Raw genomic sequence first — 13000 nt, 5'->3', positions numbered from 1 at the left:
ACAATATACACAAACAGTACATAACATGGATTTATAGTCAACTAAAAATAATAATAATAAAGCATAAGGCTTTTTTTAAGATTGCAAAGGGGTGGAAATTTTCCATAGGAAATGAATATGAGGAATTTTCGAAATGCAGTGGAAGCATGCCATTTTTTTGAACAGATTCGAAAAAATGACTAATGCATACATGCTCAACATTAACTGTCATAGATAAAGAAATGGGAAAAACGTGACTGAATGATATCAGTCTGGAAAAGGTTGCAACATTTCCAAGACTGTGGGGCTCCCGGGAACCACCGTCAGAACCATTATTCACAAATGTAGGTGGTCCACAGAAAAAAAACGGAAAAAAACCTAACCTTCATGCGTTTATTTGAGGATATCCCGAGGCAATCGTTCTCAGACTGCCTCTCCTTCTTTGTCGCTGAAGCCTACCACCTGAGACGAGAGGAGACCGACTGGTTCGACAAACCCAGGGATGGACGCTTGGAGAACGGACATGAAAAAAGACAGGTGACGCCCCAAAAATCTGTCGCCTGCATCTGAATTTGTATCGTTATTTGATTATTGTGTGTGGGCCACAGGGTAAAGGTCCATACTACCCCTTCCCTCACCTCAGGGTCAAGCTGAAGAGGGATCCCAAAGATCGCAGCGTGTCAGGTAAAGATAGATCGATAGCCTTGATTATCATCACACCTGCACAAGTGCAAGGTATAACATTTTGACGGAACGAGCTCGAACCGTCCAAGAAACATGCAAGGCAATTGACTGACAGGGGGAGGGACACAGACGGCGAGGTTTGTCTGGATCAGTTTGACTACACGCAGTCTTTTAAACTGGCAAGAATTTTTACCCGTCGTTATTCTTTGTCAATTGGTTTTAAGCGCAAAGCGGACGTTTCATTTCCTGGCATCCATTCTGTTTGGCTCAGCTCCACGACCGTCAGTCGTCGCCATGCTCAAATGGCCTCACACTCGCTGTTACGTAATGAACACATGGACCGTTTGAGACACTTTTTTTTTTTGTGCTCGTATGTGTGACATCTTTCTGTTTGCTAGGGAACGGACTGGGTATTCGTGTCGTGGGTGGGAAGGAGGTACCTGGTGGTCACGGAGAGATCGGAGCCTACGTTGCCAAAGTGCTGCCTGGTGGAGCCGCGGAACAAACTGGGAAGATCCTGGAAGGTGAGCACCTTGCGTCCAATCGTGCTTGCCTAAAATAAACCAGACTTTCAGTTCATAACTGTGCAATTTAGATTGTTGAACGTAGGGACCTTTTTCACTCATACCAGCTTTGTTCATCTTGTTATTTTTTCGGCTAGATTTATGATATGGATGAGGCTTAATGACCTGGAATGACTTTCAGTTCATAGCTGCGCTATTTAGATTTGGCAAAGTATGACTTCAAACGTTTCAGCTTTATTGCTCAAATTCGTGGCTTAATGGCAAAAGTATGGCTGATTTGTGTGCGATATATGCAGTGCGACGCAAGCAGAGGACGATGCTGATGAGCTGCTTCAGGTCGTGTAAGTCTTGACGGCCTGGCTTTGCCGTGCCGTGCGAATAACTACAACAATCATGTGTGCAGTGTCTTTACACGCGGGTGTGTTTTCGCTGCTGTGGGTTTGTTTTTTTGGCTGTTGAACTTGGCTACGATGCAAAGATTTTACCGAGGTTAAATATTGTGTTGTATTTCGTCCAACCTATTGATCTTTACATCAAGTTATTTCACATGAAAAGGAAGGCATTGAAAAAGACTAGGGAGCTGAAATTTCACTCAGACGGCAACAACATGACAAATTTCAACTTAGGCTTACACCAAAACTACTTAGTGAGAACCACATACATATTTTAATTTGAGCTACTGAAATGTGTCTCTCCAAAAGGAATGCAAGTCCTGGAGTGGAACGGCATCCCGCTGATGGGGAAAACCTACGAAGAGGTGCAAGGTCTAGTCAGCCACTCGTGTAGCGAAGCGGAATTGTGCGTCAGACTGTAAGTACACCTTAAAGTATGATCTTGCAGTGTTGTTTTTTTTTTTGGGTTTGTTTGTGCAGTTCTAAGCTTTGGATCTTCTTTTCCTCTCAGAGATCTCAACATGCTGGCGGAATCCGAAGGTTCCGAACACCTGGACTTCCAGGAGCCAATCAAAAGTAAGCGGTCGGTACCGCGGTCAGAACTAGACGATTAACTGATGGATTCATTTAGGTGACAGGCCTCCCAGGTCTCCGGGCGTGGACCCCAAGCAGCTGGCGGCCGAACTGCAGAAAGTGTCCCAGCAGCAGGCCCCGTCGTCCACCGCCTCGTCCACCAGCCTCGCGGCGACCGCCTCGGTCACCTCCAGCCCCGCCCAGCCGGGTTCGCCGTCGGTCAGCAAGAAACGGCACAGTAGCAAGGCGAGCGCCGCTCACACGTCAAGCCCGATGTCGCTTTCTTTCTTCTGTCTTAGCAGCTTTTCTTCCCTTCCAGGCCGCGGATGGAAGCAGGACCCCGTCACACCCAATTAGCGGTGACATACAGGTCAGCAATTCCCTTCATAATCAGCCCGTTTAAGATAAGATAGCTTTTGCGAGGCATGGAACAGATTGGGCTATTTACATGTAAAAAAAAAAGTGGCTCTTTTTATGAAAGATTCAAGTTATGAAATGACTTTTGGAACGCAGTTTCGTCAGGGAATTTTATCTTTGAAGCCACGTCCGAGCAAAACCCGGATCGCGCTTGGTCTCATTGCAGCTTCAAATCCACTACGACAAGCAGCTGGGCAACCTGATCGTGCACGTCCTGCAGGCGCGGAACCTGGCGCCGCGCGACAACAACGGCTACTCAGACCCCTTTGTTAAGGTGTACCTCCTTCCTGGACGGGGGTAAGTCCAAATATCTTTACCATCCAATCTTTGAAAACAAAGTCCAAATTTTTGTCTCTGTTGTATATTCTCACCACTTACCGTTTTATGATTAAAAAAAAAATCAATAGGAAATATGAGCACTTTTCTCACTTGATTTTCTGGGTCTACTTTCAGTGTCAAGAGGGGATGTGGGGGGCATGGCCATTTCATTAGGGACGCTTGTTTGGATCTCATTGGTGCAGGCGTCCCTAATGAAATGGCCATGCCCCCACATCCCCTCTTGACACTGAAAGTAGACCCCAACCCACATTTTCACACGCTCACTCCCTCTGACTATTGATTTTTTTTTTTTGTATGTTCTCTATATTTAATGCATGCTGGATCCCCCCCCCTCAGTCAGGTCATGGTTGTCCAGAACGCCAGGTATGTGATTGACGCTTAAATTTCTGTTTTCTTGGTTGTCAGTTTGGTGAAGGTAAAAAAACAAAAAACAAATTGTGGTCCTGCTCATTTCGATCAAACATAGGTCACCCTTGTCCTAACCAAACTAACCCTGCAACCTACCCGAAAAAAAACCAAAACAAAAACATGCTAACACTTATTAATCGTATTGCTACATTTAGCTTTAGCAACATACCGGGTTTAAAGGTGCAGTCTCTTTTCCAACCCTGCCATTGCTGCACGCCACATTGTGCAAATTCCCAATTGATATGCATCCTGTCCATTCTCACCCCCCCCCCCCCCCCCCCCACCCACTCTAGTGTCACATGGATCCGTTTTGCTTTTGTTTTTAAATGTAAGTAATGAAATGTTTACTATATACTTCTTACCAGTGCTGAAAACAAGAGGAGGTCCAAGCACGCGGGCAAGAGTCTGAACCCCGAATGGAACCAGACGGTCATCTATAAGAATATCCACCTGGAGCAGGTAGAAAATGATGGAGGAATTTAATAAATAAACGTAGCATTCAGTTTTGAAATAAAAGTGACGTTCATTTGCATCTCGGTGACGCAGCGGTTAGCACATCCGACTCACAGTTCAAATAAACCTGGCCTTCCTGTGTGGAGTTTGCATGTTGTCCCCCAGCCCGCGTGGGTTCTCTCCGGGCATTCCAAAAACATGCATGGCAGGTGTATTGGACACACTATGTTGTCCTTAGATGTGATTGGGTGCGCAAATAGTTGTTTGTCTCTGTGATTGGCTGGCAAGCAGTCCAGGGCGTCCCAGAAGACTGCTGGGATAGGTGAGGATATGCAGCTATAAAAAAAAAAATGGATGGAATTCATTAATTACATAAATGTTCCACTAATCAATTAAATGTTTCATTCACATTTGATTTAACTATTTTTTTTGTTTCAAATGTTCTAACGGGACACAATTCTGACTGTACATGTTCAGTTGCGGAAAAAGACGCTGGAGGTGAGCGTGTGGGATTACGACAAGTGTTCCTCCAATGATTTTCTAGGAGAGGTAAATACTCGGCGCGCCAGTTCCTGTTTCCGTTCCTCACTTGATTGGTCTCCCCGTGGTTGTCCAGGTCCTCATCGACCTGTCCAACACGGCCCAGCTGGACAACGTCCCGCGTTGGCTGCCCCTCAAAGCGCAGACCGAGGGGGAGCATCACCGCCGCTCCCACCAGGGTCGACACGCTTCGTCCAAATCCTCCTCGCAGCACTCGTCCCCCAAGACCGCCCAGGAGCAGGACTCCCCGAAATCGTCGGTGATTAAAAGCCGGAGTCACGGCATCTTCCCGGATCCGGCGAAGGGTAGGAGAACGGCGCGTTCCCGCACGCTCACACCTCCCGCTTGATGTTTGCACTCCCACCATCGTAAGCTTCGGCGTCATGCTTTTTGCTTTCACATGGTCTGTCTTCTTGGTTGCCATGGTCACCCAGCTCCGAGGCTTCGCTCCAGGCGTTCGCGATATAAACTCGCTGAAAGATGGCCGAGCTACTGGGTTCTTTCGCGACTTGACCTCGCCGCTAACAACGCCAAATCTTCCGAATCGATCTTTCTCGAAAACGCTTTCATCGTTAGCGCCGCAACCCGTTTCGGCAGAAAATGAGTCGGGACGAAATTCGGGGCCTCTCGTTTCCAGTGACTGATCGTGTTGGAACGTCTAAAAAAAAAATAAGCAAGTAGCGAATTTCCTGCGCTATAATTCGTACCTAAACGCCTTCAATTTTCTCAGAAAGTGCATCTTATAATTAGCTGCGCATAATAAAGCGCATAAATCTCAAGTTTTCATTTTTGGGAGGATGAAAAGTTAAAAAATTCTTCGATTTGTACCTGCATTTCCGTTATAAATGTATTTTCTACATTAAAATTTGAACAGCGCACTGTTTGAAATTTTGATGAGCTATATATGCTCCAATTTTGATACTGTTTACATGGGGACAAGGCGAAAAAAAAAAAAACGAAGCATGATTTTATCAAATGAATCCAGAAACTGTTTTTGAAACAATTTGAAATTTCCTTGAGCTCTCAAACGCATCTCTAAAATGTACAACGATGCTAATGGTGAATCTATAAAAGTTCATTCAAACTGGTATCGTACCACAGGCCGTTTAGGCGTCGATATTTTTAACGTTAATTTGGTGAATGTGATTGTTTTAGACACGCAGGTGCCCCCTCTCGAGAAATGTCACGGTAGCCCCGGCAGGTCGAAGCCGTCCCCGCCCGAGGGCCGGAGCCAAAGCCCCAGCCGCGGACAGGTGCCGCAACCGCGCCCGCGCTCCTCCAAAAGCGCCGCATGGCAACAACGCCATCAGGACGGCGGCGCCGGGAACGGTCAAGGCGTTGTAACAACAACAATGAGTGACACAGGCCCGACGCAGCAGCAGCAGCAACCGCAACCGGCGCAACGCCTCCAGCCAAGTAAACCAAGACGCAAATAAACGCCAGCGCAGCATGGCCGCCTCGCACTCATCGGCTTTTTTTTTCCAGTTTGATTCTTTTTCTTATTTAACTTTTTTTTTGGACCTCCCCCAAGTTCACTTGAGTTTTGATTTGGCACGTCACGGTCACCACCTCCAGAATGTGCCACTAGAGGACGCCAGAACTTTGCAAGAGATTCTAGGAGCAGTTGTAGCAAAATAAACTCTTTAAATTAGAAAAAAATCCTGCAGAATAATCAGATTATCGTGTGTTTATATGATTTTTTTAAACCTTTGTTTACACTTTAACCCCTGGGGGAAATTTTGAACCAACTCGAGCTTATTTATGCTTTTGATGCGTGATATAAAAGGAAAAGCATTCAAAAAAGCCTAAATAATTACATAGCTTGTCAAAACATGACAACTTTTAATGTACCACGCCGCCGTCCCTTCTGAATGCTTGCAAACGGGAGGTCGAGATGTAAACCCTATATCAGTCGAACTTAGCCCATGTCGGGCTCATTTACTGCCATTCAGAATTGGAAATGTTGTCATCCAAGAACCACCGTGTGGTGCCAGGAGCCAGCTTATATTTGCTGGCCTTTCACTTCTTCAAAAGTCATAGCACTCTAATTATGACATGATAATCAATTTATATGATAATATATATATGTAATATTTCAATTTAATAAATATATACATGTATAGCTTAGTTACTTTTGCTATTATTGCATTTTTACAATTTTTTGTACATAAAGACGAGTAGCCCCCCCCCAAAAAAAGACATATGTATGGATAGGGCAAATGCCAATGAACATTTTGAAGGGTTGAAAGTAAACATATATTTATATTTGATGTTATGACCCTTTCGAATTCAGCCCAAGTTGGGTGATCATAAGGCCAGGCGGGTGACAAATCCCAGGGGTTAAAAACCGCTTGAGATATTCTCCCCGAAACATGTCCGAGGCTCTTCCTGAAGGCTATGCATGCAATCCCCACTTTGCTTATTTTAATTCATTTGACAAACTACGGGACCCACAATGCACCTCTGCAGCAGCCGCACACCCTTGTGCATGTGATTGATAAAAACATGGACTTGAAGGGCGCTCTCTTCTCAATTTCCATCTTCCTCCTCTTCCCATCTACAACTTTGGCCCACAAACTTTATATCCTGGGGTTGGACCACCACCAAAACGCCCCCTCCCCCACCCCCCAAAAAAAAACACCCAAAATGACCACCTACAGGCCTCCCAGGCCGCCAGAGGCACAGCGTAGTCGGTGTACTCACCATTCAGAGAGGCCAATCCGATTGGCTGCCCGCCCTGCCATCGCCGGCCAATGGGAGCAGAGCGGACGGCCGTCACCTGACCCTCAGGAAGGCCGTGTCAGAGGAGAGGCCTCACGTCACCCGAGGTGAGCCCCCCCACCCCCAAAAAAACCTTCCCTGTCTTCCCTTTGGTGTGAGAGGATACTACTAACCTGCAGGGAAACCAGCGAAGACGGCAAAGCTGAGATCCATGCAGCGAGACGCACTTTTTTTTTCGTGAGTCAGTGTGTCTTCGCCATGGATACTTCAACTAATATATAACTCAGATTAATGCTGATGTCATCATGTGCATTAACACGTCTTGTCTGTCGTCCATGTTTCATGACCGTGCTTTTCATGACCAGTCTGTCCGTCCGATGTCCACCTCTTGGACGAAATCCGAGCTCACGGTTTAACCTTGTCCCCTAGCGCGCGCCAGCTACAGGTCGGGTGAAGCCCCCATGACGGCGGCTTCGTTGGACAGCGGCTTGAGCGGCAGCGCTTACAGCTTGCTGGACGAGGACGCCGAGAACGAGGTGGACAGCGCCATCTTCCAGGTGCCCCGCCTGTGAGTCCCGCACGTTTACATCTATGGCCTTTAGTACTTTAAAATATGGATGTGTTACTTTTATCATATTTAAATCATGTTTTTTTTTCTTGTTGTTTTTAGTGGAAAGATTCCAAATGGCACTGATGGGTCAAAATCTTCTATGGGTGATTCTGAGGGTAAGACTAACATATATATATATATATATATATATATATATATATATATATATATATATATATATATATATAAATCAAATAAATGTGTCCTTGTTGCATAGGTAAGTCCCAGGTGATGGGTGAGATCAAGATTGCGCTAAAGAAGGAAGTGAGGACGGAGGGAGACCACTTAGTCCTGGAAATTCTGCAGTGTCGCAATATCACCTACAAGTTCAAGACTGCAGACCACCTGCCTGGTAAAACTTTTCATAGCACCTTCTTACTGTGAACAAATTAAATACACATTCACGTTGTGACACGATGGAGAAAAATTGAAATTATTTGGTCATTTTCCGTGGTGTCTTGACCCCCCCCCCCCCCCCCCCCTCGCCACCTGTGCAGACCTCTATGTGAAGCTGTACGTGGTGAACATCGCCACGCAGAAGCGCATCATTAAGAAGAAGACACGCGTGTGCCGCCACGACCGCGAGCCCTCCTTCAACGAGACCTTCCGCTTCTGCATGAACCCGGCGGGGCACTCCCTGCAGGTGAACCTCACTCCCTGCCAATTTAACCCCTGGGTGTCTGGGGATTTTTCACAATCCTGGCCTTATCATCACAAAACTTGGGCTGACTTTGACATGGTCCTAAAATCATCAAATAAACACATATATAAACAGTGGCATCAGCCTTATTCATACATACATCAGAAGAAATGTCATTTTGAGAGAAAAGAAAGTTCGCTAAATAAATGCTTTCCTGTAACATTTAGTTCTTGGATCAACACCTTTTGTCAACTACAAGTCCCACAATACATAGCAAGAACTTTGCATTATATTAGTCAGGCTAAACTAGCCATTGAAGTCACTGAAAAGATTGCCAGTGTCATAAATTGTCGGCTGGCGCCCCCCCAGTCGTTTTGGGATCCCAACACAAAAATTTCAATTGCACCCTGTTGGGGAGTTGCTGTTGAAACGATTAATGCAAAAATTGTGGGAAATGCATGATAAAAAAATCAGGTTTTCAGTATGTCAAATATTGACCATAATTCCAATTATTAATGACCGTAAACGAGTCTGACATGGGCTAAATTTGACCGCTATAGGGTGTTCCTCTCGACTTCCCGTTTGCAAGCATTTAGAAAGGACGGCAGGACGCCATTTTGAAAGTCGACCTGTATTGAGAATCTATGCAATATTTACGCCTCCTAGTGTTATTTTTTGTATGCTTTTACTTTGATATCACTCATTAAAAACATCTAAAAGCCAGGCTTGGGTCAAAATTATCTCCGGGAATTAGACAAACCAAAAAAATCAACAACCTGCTCTTGCTTTTCAGCTCTTCCTGGTGTCCAACGGCGGCAAGTTCATGAAGAAGACGCTAATCGGCGAGGCCTACGTGTGGCTGGACAAGGTGGACCTCCGCAAAAGAGTGGTCAGCTGGCACAAATTGCTCGTCAGCACCGCACAGATCCACTCCTAGAGGGAACGTACCATTTTATTGACCCACAAAGGCGGCGGGGAGGGGGAGGGTGGGGGGTGGATGCAAACAAACAGGAACAGGAACAAACAGGAACCACGACAACAAGCAGGTACCAAACGCTCGTCGTACGAAATACAGGGACACACATTGATGCTCATTCACCTTTTTGGAAGCATTTGTCTACGACTCAGTAAGGACTCTTATTTTTTTATTAGAAGGAAGCATAAATCTTTATTGGTTCTTAGTCATATATCTAACACACACTACCTAGCATTCCACTTCGGGACCTTATTTTATGTGAGACAACACTATTAGAATATTTCTTTATATCAAATTGGAATATCGGTGCCACTCACACCTTGTACATAAAATGTCCTAGCTGGAATGAGGAAATTATATATATATATATATATATATATATATATATATATATATATATATATATATATACACACACATATATATGATGAGTTTTTATCACAGACAATCAAGTCTTGATGATTGTGACGTTCTCGTTGCCCCACCAAAATTTTCTGTCCTGTGTCTTTTTTGTGCACTTTTCCTCCTCGAATGTAAAAGCGACTTCATGGTTTAAAAAAAAAAAAAAAAAAAGTGAAGGTGAGAGTTAGTGTTTGATCCAGGTCATAATGTGTTCCACATAGTGTTCCAGAAAATATTATTTTTTGTAGTTGTCGTTCTTTTTAAAGTGGTGAATTGTTTCCTATGCAACCTCAACAAGTCACCGTGGCAACCACATCATCCCTCGTTTTGATGCAAAAACGGAATTTACACATTTTTATTGATTTTTTTTTATTGACATATTTATTTACCAGTCAATGGTATGCCATGGTTTTATTCATTTAATTGCATATGTATTTATTTGTCATTTTATTTGTATTGATTTATTGATTTAAACTATTAGTGAAATAATGTCGCACTCTATTTATTCATTTTGATTTTATTTGTTGACTTAAATTTTATTTATTTATTTATTGCCACTCAATTATGTTATTTATTCCCAGAGAGGCTAATTATTTACCATTTTCCAGTAACAATGAGCCGAAATGACAGAATTGCTTTATAATACTTTTTTTTAAATTAAAGCTTATTTTTACATAAGTTTTTTTTTTATTGATGATATAATTTAATTCCTGTGTGAAGGGTATGTTTACAGTACGTATTGAGTGTCTTTTTTTTTTTGTACACATTCTTCGTGATTGTTTACAAAGTTAAGTTCAGAAGGCCTGAATCTCAAGAGATTTTTTTTTTCATATTTACAGAGAATTCCGATAAAAACGCCTGGCTTAATTTTCATTATAATGATTCTCCATTCAATGCATTTGGTTTGTCTTTAGGAATATCAACACACACACACACACACACAGCTTTAAGTGTGTGAATACACTTTTTTTTTAAGTACACCAGGCTTCAGGAGCAATAGGTCTTTTAATGGACTAAAAAAAAAAAAAAAAAGAAGGGAACAAAGCAATGTGTGCGCTCACTCGATTTTTCTCTTGGTCATTGTACAGTACAGCGTTTACTAACCACACACACACACACGCACATTCACACACATTTGGACAGCTTGAGTAGTCGCAGGAGAATTGTCAATGTGCTCACACTGGATGTTGCATGTTTCCTTGGTGGCTCATACTATTTTTGTGTCCAGATGATTATTAATACATAAAAAAGGGAATTACGTGTAGAGAAGGACTTAGAACAAAATGTTATGGGTGGGTGGGTGGGGTGGGGGGGTTATTTATTGATGATATCCGATGACTGTATAAAGATGATGACCGTCCAGTTTTTTCCCCTCCCGACTTGTAAGTAAAGAGAAAAAGAAATCTATCTATACTGTCATGGTTTTGTGATTGTATACAGGAGGTATTGATAAATTATGCAAATTGTGCTGTAAAAAAATGGCTGTTGCCCGCCCCATGTCTAAATATTAAATATGAGTACAAATGAGGGCTTGTTGCGTTTTTCATTTGCGCGAGGGCGGCTTTGAGACTTTTTCAGACTTTGAGGTTTTGGTATAGGACTTTTCTTAGTGTGTAGGACAACGGTTTTTGCTACGGTTTTAGATTTTTTTTCAGATGATTACAAAAGTGTTTACGACAGAGCTTCTGAGTTCCAGGTGGTTTTCGCTGGTCTTTACCATATTTGTAGAGCAGGATTAGAAGATCCTGAGATTAGAAATTAGATCTGAAAGTTCTTGGAGTATGAGGGAAAGATTAAATTATTTTTAAAGATTTCGAGGTTCTTCCAAGCGTGTTGAAGAATCAGAGATCATTCAAATAGATCGGGAATTCTTTTAGGGTTAGGGTAAGAATTTTCTCTTCAATTTACAGACATGTCGTAACAGTAGCTGGCCAAAAGATGGCGCCAATTGTTTTCGGTTTGAACACGGAAAGCCAAACGCTTCACAATGGACTTTGTGTGAAGGATTTGATTGATCTGTGAAAACTACTTCAAATAGGGGTAAGAAGATGTAACCTAATAAGACAAAATCACGTCGTTTACCGAACATTTCATTGATTTTTTTTTCCCCCCAAAAAGATTCTGGAGTGTTATTATTCTATCCTCCTGGACCAAGGAGTATTTCTTGAGTACGCATCCATTTTTAGTTCTACCAGCAGAGGGCAAAATGACTCTAAAGATGCTTCGCGTGCGTTAGCACCTGTTGAATCCAAACCACCAATGGAAATTCCATGAAGTGATCTTTCCTGTGAGGATCAAACTCCAAAATACACTGTTTGCATATTCCAGCCTTGGAAGGTCATTCTGACATTGAGATGTGGAAAATGCAACGCTCACGGTTGGATCAAAGAACCTCTTATCTCTCTTTGTTCTGTCTTTTCTTTTATGTCTTCTACCATGTCACTCATCCTTCTTGGCTTTTTCTCGCTGATTGATTCTTCTGATCTCCACTTCTAAAGATGTTTGTTCTCCGTCGGCTTCAAAGATGCTGCTCGAAAACGCAACCGTAACGTCCGCTAGAGTTATTATGAAGAGCTCGGCTTTTGATTTTAAAGGGACAGTGTGTAAGATTTTCACCGTTTTTTTTTTAATTAAAAAGGAATAAATGAAATGATTGTAAAAAAAACTTGCAAATGAATGCGTTCCTCATGACCAAACGTAAGTTTGAAATATAATCATAGGTAGAGTTATCATGAAATGATATTACATGGGGTGTGGCACATCTCCGGAGGCGGCCATGTTTGTTCTAGCTACGGACAATGGTAAACGCAGCACCCCCTGCTGGCCGTGATGAAAAACCGTCTAAATTTTACACACGATCCCTTTAACGTCCCGAAGCTAACATTGACGACGGAACCGAGCCTTCACGTCCAATCGCCTCCGATTTCCCCCCGTGAGTCGGCTTCTTGTCGCTGGACGCCGCCGGCCGGCCAGAACTTTCTGCTCCTGACAACATGGCTCTGCCTCACCGTAATGCGATCAGGCAGCAGGCAGGGCCGAGCCGGGCCGGCCACGTCCAGAGACGAGATGTCATATCACACACGCGTGCTCCGTATCGGTTACATGTCAACGAGGCGATACCAAAACAGACGGGAGGCGGGATTTGGGCTTTTTTTTTTTCTTTTTGGTGACCTCCAAAATGTCCGCGTCTGATAGCAATCAAGACAACACTCGAAGTGTCGTGAGCAATGTGTCAAAAACTAGGCGGCGCCCGAGCAGGAGAATGTTTGAGGCTTCCGAATTCAATTCGATGGTTGATTTTTTTTTTTAATCGTCTTTTTCTGATAAAAATAACATTTGTTT

The 13000-nt window shown here is 43.4% G+C and overlaps 2 protein-coding genes across 2 annotated transcripts in view; one reads left to right on the top strand and one right to left on the bottom strand.

Annotated features, from left to right (window-relative positions):
* LOC148405402 (troponin I, slow skeletal muscle-like) overlaps nucleotides 1–9217 on the bottom strand; it is a 46647-nt gene extending 37430 nt beyond the window's left edge. Inside the window, exons 1-4 of the mRNA XM_088406312.1 lie at nucleotides 9057–9217; nucleotides 3884–4105; nucleotides 3679–3766; nucleotides 1104–1216 (exon numbers count right to left, since the gene is read on the bottom strand). The gene's annotated coding sequence lies outside the window, so the exon portion shown is untranslated. The remainder of the gene's footprint in view (nucleotides 1–1103; nucleotides 1217–3678; nucleotides 3767–3883; nucleotides 4106–9056) is intronic.
* Nucleotides 1–11185, top strand: part of pcloa (piccolo presynaptic cytomatrix protein a) — a 30750-nt gene extending 19565 nt beyond the window's left edge. Inside the window, 19 exon segments of the mRNA XM_088406284.1 lie at nucleotides 434–541; nucleotides 544–663; nucleotides 1062–1187; nucleotides 1889–1997; nucleotides 2091–2155; nucleotides 2211–2398; nucleotides 2472–2522; nucleotides 2736–2866; nucleotides 3245–3271; nucleotides 3682–3775; nucleotides 4247–4318; nucleotides 4386–4614; nucleotides 5465–5725; nucleotides 6970–7137; nucleotides 7460–7598; nucleotides 7701–7756; nucleotides 7858–7992; nucleotides 8138–8283; nucleotides 9074–11185. Of these exon segments, the coding sequence (XP_088262410.1) occupies nucleotides 434–541; nucleotides 544–663; nucleotides 1062–1187; nucleotides 1889–1997; nucleotides 2091–2155; nucleotides 2211–2398; nucleotides 2472–2522; nucleotides 2736–2866; nucleotides 3245–3271; nucleotides 3682–3775; nucleotides 4247–4318; nucleotides 4386–4614; nucleotides 5465–5725; nucleotides 6970–7137; nucleotides 7460–7598; nucleotides 7701–7756; nucleotides 7858–7992; nucleotides 8138–8283; nucleotides 9074–9217 (2369 nt within the window). The 3' untranslated portion in view covers nucleotides 9218–11185.
* Nucleotides 11186–13000: the final 1815 nt, after the last annotated feature.

Source organism: Hippichthys cyanospilos, chromosome 22 (assembly GCF_059441005.1).
Source record: "Hippichthys cyanospilos isolate Australia breed blue-spotted pipefish chromosome 22, RoL_Hcya_1.0, whole genome shotgun sequence".
In the NCBI taxonomy this organism is placed as follows: Eukaryota; Metazoa; Chordata; class Actinopteri; order Syngnathiformes; family Syngnathidae; genus Hippichthys; species Hippichthys cyanospilos.
This window is presented reverse-complemented; position numbering and strand designations above follow the sequence as displayed.